This window comes from Chrysochloris asiatica, unplaced genomic scaffold (genome assembly GCF_000296735.1).
Source record: "Chrysochloris asiatica unplaced genomic scaffold, ChrAsi1.0 scaffold00041, whole genome shotgun sequence".
Taxonomy (NCBI): domain Eukaryota; kingdom Metazoa; phylum Chordata; class Mammalia; order Afrosoricida; family Chrysochloridae; genus Chrysochloris; species Chrysochloris asiatica.
Genome location: NW_006408559.1, coordinates 12,984,769 through 12,989,287, shown reverse-complemented (window position 1 = coordinate 12,989,287; position 4,519 = coordinate 12,984,769). Strand labels below are relative to the sequence as shown.

At 46.8% G+C, this 4,519-nt stretch overlaps 1 protein-coding gene across 1 annotated transcript in view; it reads right to left on the bottom strand.

Moving 5' to 3' along the window:
- Window positions 1-1,848, bottom strand: part of CLEC2L (C-type lectin domain family 2, member L) — a 39,850-nt gene extending 38,002 nt beyond the window's left edge. The window contains exons 1-2 of the mRNA XM_006861246.1: window positions 1,788-1,848; window positions 1,057-1,247 (exon numbers count right to left, since the gene is read on the bottom strand). Of these exons, the coding sequence (XP_006861308.1) occupies window positions 1,057-1,247; window positions 1,788-1,848 (252 nt within the window). The remainder of the gene's footprint in view (window positions 1-1,056; window positions 1,248-1,787) is intronic.
- Window positions 1,849-4,519: the final 2,671 nt, after the last annotated feature.

Genomic DNA, 4,519 nt, shown 5'->3' with positions numbered 1-4,519 from the left:
TCTCTTCCAATCAGTTGGCCAGATAGTTGTCTTCCAAATTTCTTGGCAGAGATGGTTGAGTGCCTCCAGTGTTGCGTCAGTTTGTTGAAAGATTTTAATTTGTATTCCATCAATTCCTGGTGTCTTGTTCTTTGCCAGTTCCTTCAATGTACCTTGGACTTCTTCCTTCAGGATCATTGGCTCTTGATCATATGCTACTTCTTGCAATGTTTGAACATCGACCATTTGTTTTTGGTACAGTGACTGTATTCCGCCCATCTTCTTTTGATGCTTTGTGCATTATTCAGTAATTTTCCCCTAGAATCTTCCAGTACCACAAGTCGAGGTTTGACATTTTTCTTCAGTTCCCTGAGCTTAAGAAATGCTGAGCATGTGCTTCCCTTTTGTTTTTCTAACTCCAGATCTTCACACATTTCATGATAATATTTGACTTTTTCGGTTTGTTTTATCAGATAGGTTAATCACTGTGTTTATTTACATAGGTATGCTCCTGTCAGGAATTCCAAAGGCTCCCCACACCTGGACCATGGTGTTATGTGGACTCCTGGGATGTGAGGCAGAGGGAGGCTCCCAGGAGTCCATCCACAAGACAAGAGGCATCTCGTCTGATTTCTCATGGAAGATCCAGTTGGATCCAAACACCACTACTTTGATGAAGTGAGTCCAAAGGGCTCAGAGGACGCGATTGGATATGTGCTGCCAGGAGAGACACAGACCTCAGAAGCCAAATGCCACAACCCTCTGCAACTCGGAACAGTACTGGGACATGTCCTCAGGTACTGGATGAGTCACCCCAGAGACGAGAGTTAAGTGCTGAAGAGCAGCCAATGACTGGGGCCAATTCCCTGTGCCCAGGGGGCCGTAACTAGTGTACACAAGGATATCAGCTTCTAAAGAAGTCTTAAAGCAAAGTCACTAAGTGGAGCCCCTGGAGGGCCTCTGTCCATTCCTACTGAACGAGTGGGCCAGCCCTCAGGCCCCTCCTAACCATATTTGCCTCCTGAAACTGGCAGTCCCAACTAAGGCCTGGGGTGCTCGGCAGCGGTGGCCTCTGACCAGCTGAAGCTGTGCTGGCCACACAGCCAGGAAGCAGTCACACTGCTCGTCCTCGGAGGTGGCAGGCCGGTGGGCCAGCAGCTCCAGCGCGCTTGCGCACAGTTCCCGCACCCGGCAGATCTTGGCAAAGGGCAGCGCACAGCGCCAGGCCTGCCAGACGTTCAGAGTGTCCCTGGATGTGGTCTTGAAGGCTGAGTGGTTCACACAAGGTTGTGGCTCCAGGCTTCGAGTGGTGGGGTCAGGCACAGACAGATGAGCATATAAATATAATATATAAAAGATCATTTAAACTGATGGTATATGGAGGGGATTATAATCAATGTAATGAAACAAGTTATATGAATGGTTGAATGTGAAACTGATAATGTGCCCTGTAAACTTTCACTCAATCCACAATAAAAACCTTAAATTTAAAAAAAAAAATTAAATTTAAAAAAAGATCGTTTACTTCACTGCCCATGAGCTAATAAAGTAAAATCACTGTGAAATCAAGACAAAGAGAAGAAAAGCTAAGTGCTGGAAAAGAGCGTGCTTGGTGACTTGGTTGCATTTTGGCACATTCCCCTTCACAGAGCCCATACTGGGCTGTTAGCAATCCTGTTCTCATTGCCAAGTATAAGTATCGCCAGAGGACTCTGCTTGGGGCACGAGGTCTTTGAGCTCCCTCCTCTCTGGGGTCCTTTTTGTGGAATTGGCACACCTTCCTCTGGTAACCTCCCTTTGAACCAGACCCTTAGCCCATGTCAGCAAGACAAGCACAGTTTCCACAAGGTTGTCCCTGCCCTTCTCCATGCTGGCTTCATTCTCAGATTCCCCATCAGGGAATGCTGGCCACAAGGGCTCTAGGCTCCATTTTCCCAGATACAAATCCAGCTGACAAAAGGAGAAATTCTGTCCCTTTAGTGGAGTCCTGGTGTGGTGCTGTAGGATCAGCACTGCCCTGCTAACCACAAGGTTGGTGGTTCAAGCACATCAGCTGCTCCTTAGAAACCCTATACAGAGTCACTATGTGTCAGAACTGACTCGATGACATACAAACAATAACAACATTCCCGTGTTGTTACTTTTGTTGTTAAGTGCTATCGAGTCCGTTCTGACTGTAGTGACTCTGTATAGGGTTTCTGAGGAGCAGCTGATGAGTTTAAACCACTGACCTTGCAGTTCAAACTGACATTATGGTCAAGTGCTTATCCGACAGCTCCACACCAGGACTCTAACATATCTTTGTTGTTGTTGTTGCTAAGGGCCATCAAGTTGATTCCAACTTATAGCGGCCCTGTTTGGGTTTCCGAGGACCACCGGGGTTTGAACTACCAACCTTGTGGTTTGCAGTCCAGTGCTGATCCTATAGTGCTACACCAGGAGTTCTAACATCCAGTCCTGGATCTAAGGAGCATCTGTTGAACCATCCCCAAGCCAATTGCTGTGGGTGAGGTTTGGTCACATGTCTATTCCTGAGCCAATCACTGTGGTAAGGTCTGGGTCATAGGTCCCACCCTGGAGCTGGGATCAGGGTCAGCTCCACCCAAATTACCGTGCTGAACATCAGGAAGAAACAATTTCCACAGGAAATTCTGGCTACATTGGGAGATGAAATGGAAAGACGCTGGGCAAGAATAAAAGCAACTCGCATTTACCGTGTAAACAGTGGATTGTTGCTGTTGCTGTTACTAAGTGCCGTCGAGTCGGTTCCGACCCATAGCGACCCTGTCTAGGGTTTCCAAGTAACAGCTGGTGAGCTTGAACCACCAACCTTGCAATTCAAATGGCTTTGCAGTCTGGCGCATTAACCCACAGCGCCACCCCAGGACTCCAAATAGTGGATTGTTGTTGTTGTTGTTGTTAAGTGCCGTCGAGTCGATTCCGACCCATAGCGACTCTGTAGAGGGTTTCCAAGGAGCAGCTGGTGAGATTGAACTACCAACCTTGCAGAACAAACGACTTTGCAGTCTGTCGCATTAACCCACAGCGCCACATAGTGGATTAAAATGCAGCAAATTCTTCCGGCCGATCGTGGTATGTTTACTATTACTATTGTTAAGTACCGTGGAGTCAGTTCCGACTCATAGCGACCCTGCACAGGGTTTCCCAGGCTGCAAATCTTTACAGGAGCAGAAAGCCTCATTTTTCTCCCACGGGACCGCTGGTAGTTTTGACCTGCTGATCTTGAGGTTAGCAGCCCAAGTCGTAACCACTATGCTACAAGCAGGCCAATCTCAATGGGTCCTCATAAGAAGAAGAGACACATAGATAAACACACACAGAGAATATACCATGTGAAGACAAAGGCAGGAATTGGACTGATGCATCCACAAGCCAAGGAATGTAAAGGAACTCCAGCCATCACCAGAGGAATTCTAGAAGGACACGCAAGAAATGGTTGACAGTGTTCATCTCCAGAGTGAAACTAGAGCTGTGGGCTGGAAGGAGGAGTCTGTAGGAGAGAGGGAGGGAAGAGATGCTATAAGGAACCAACGCTGCAGACATGCACCCTGATTTTGGACTTCCACCCTCCAGAACTTTAAGGGAATAAACTTCTGTGATTTTAAGTCACCCCATTTGAGGTAATTTTGTTATGGCAATCCTAGAAAATAAATACAACCCTTTCCCCCAAGACACATGAAAATTAAGCTGACAGGGTACAAAGACTCCTTCTTTGTCCAATAAACTGAGCAAATACTGATATCAACTCTGCCCCAGGCACTGCTTGGTAGTACCAAGCTAACAATGCCCTTACTCCCAGCCCTTGGAGATTCGGGATGCAGAACCCACCAAGACAGAGGCTGGACCTCCCCATGGTCTGCGTCTCATGCTGTCTGGAAGTTCATGAGCAAGACACCACTGGCCTCATTCATGTCATAGATGGAGGCCCTGAGAAACCACTCTGTCAAGGAGCTCGCCCCACAGATCCAAACTCTGCAGTCAAGAAAAGAACAGGTTCCGGCCAAAAGATTGATTTCTGGATAAGAAAGAAGCCTGCAATCATAATCTTGCCAAAAACATCCACCTCGTGCATTAGCCTTCTCCCTGGAGAGTAACAGGAGCCTGCAACCAACAGAAAACTGAACTTACAGCCCTGAGGAGACAGCTAAACAAACCTAATTTTGTCCCTTAGTTTTCTAAAATAACACTAATTTTCTTATCACAAAAGGCTTATTACATAGGCTGTGTTCATGCTGACACTATCCAAATAAAAACAAACACGGAAAAATAAGACACCCAAAATCCTGTCCTTAGAGATAAACACCTTCCTTTAGATTTTTTTTATACTATAGGAGGGGGTCCTGGTGTGGTGCTGTAGGATAAGCACTGGACTGCAAACCATAAGGTCAGCTGTTCAGACCCACCAGCCACTCCTCAGAAACCCCACACAGGGTTACTGTGAGTCAGCATTGACTCCACGGCATATGCAGGGGTTTCGTAAAGTGCATGGGCAAATTCCATTATGTTTTCATTTCATTTT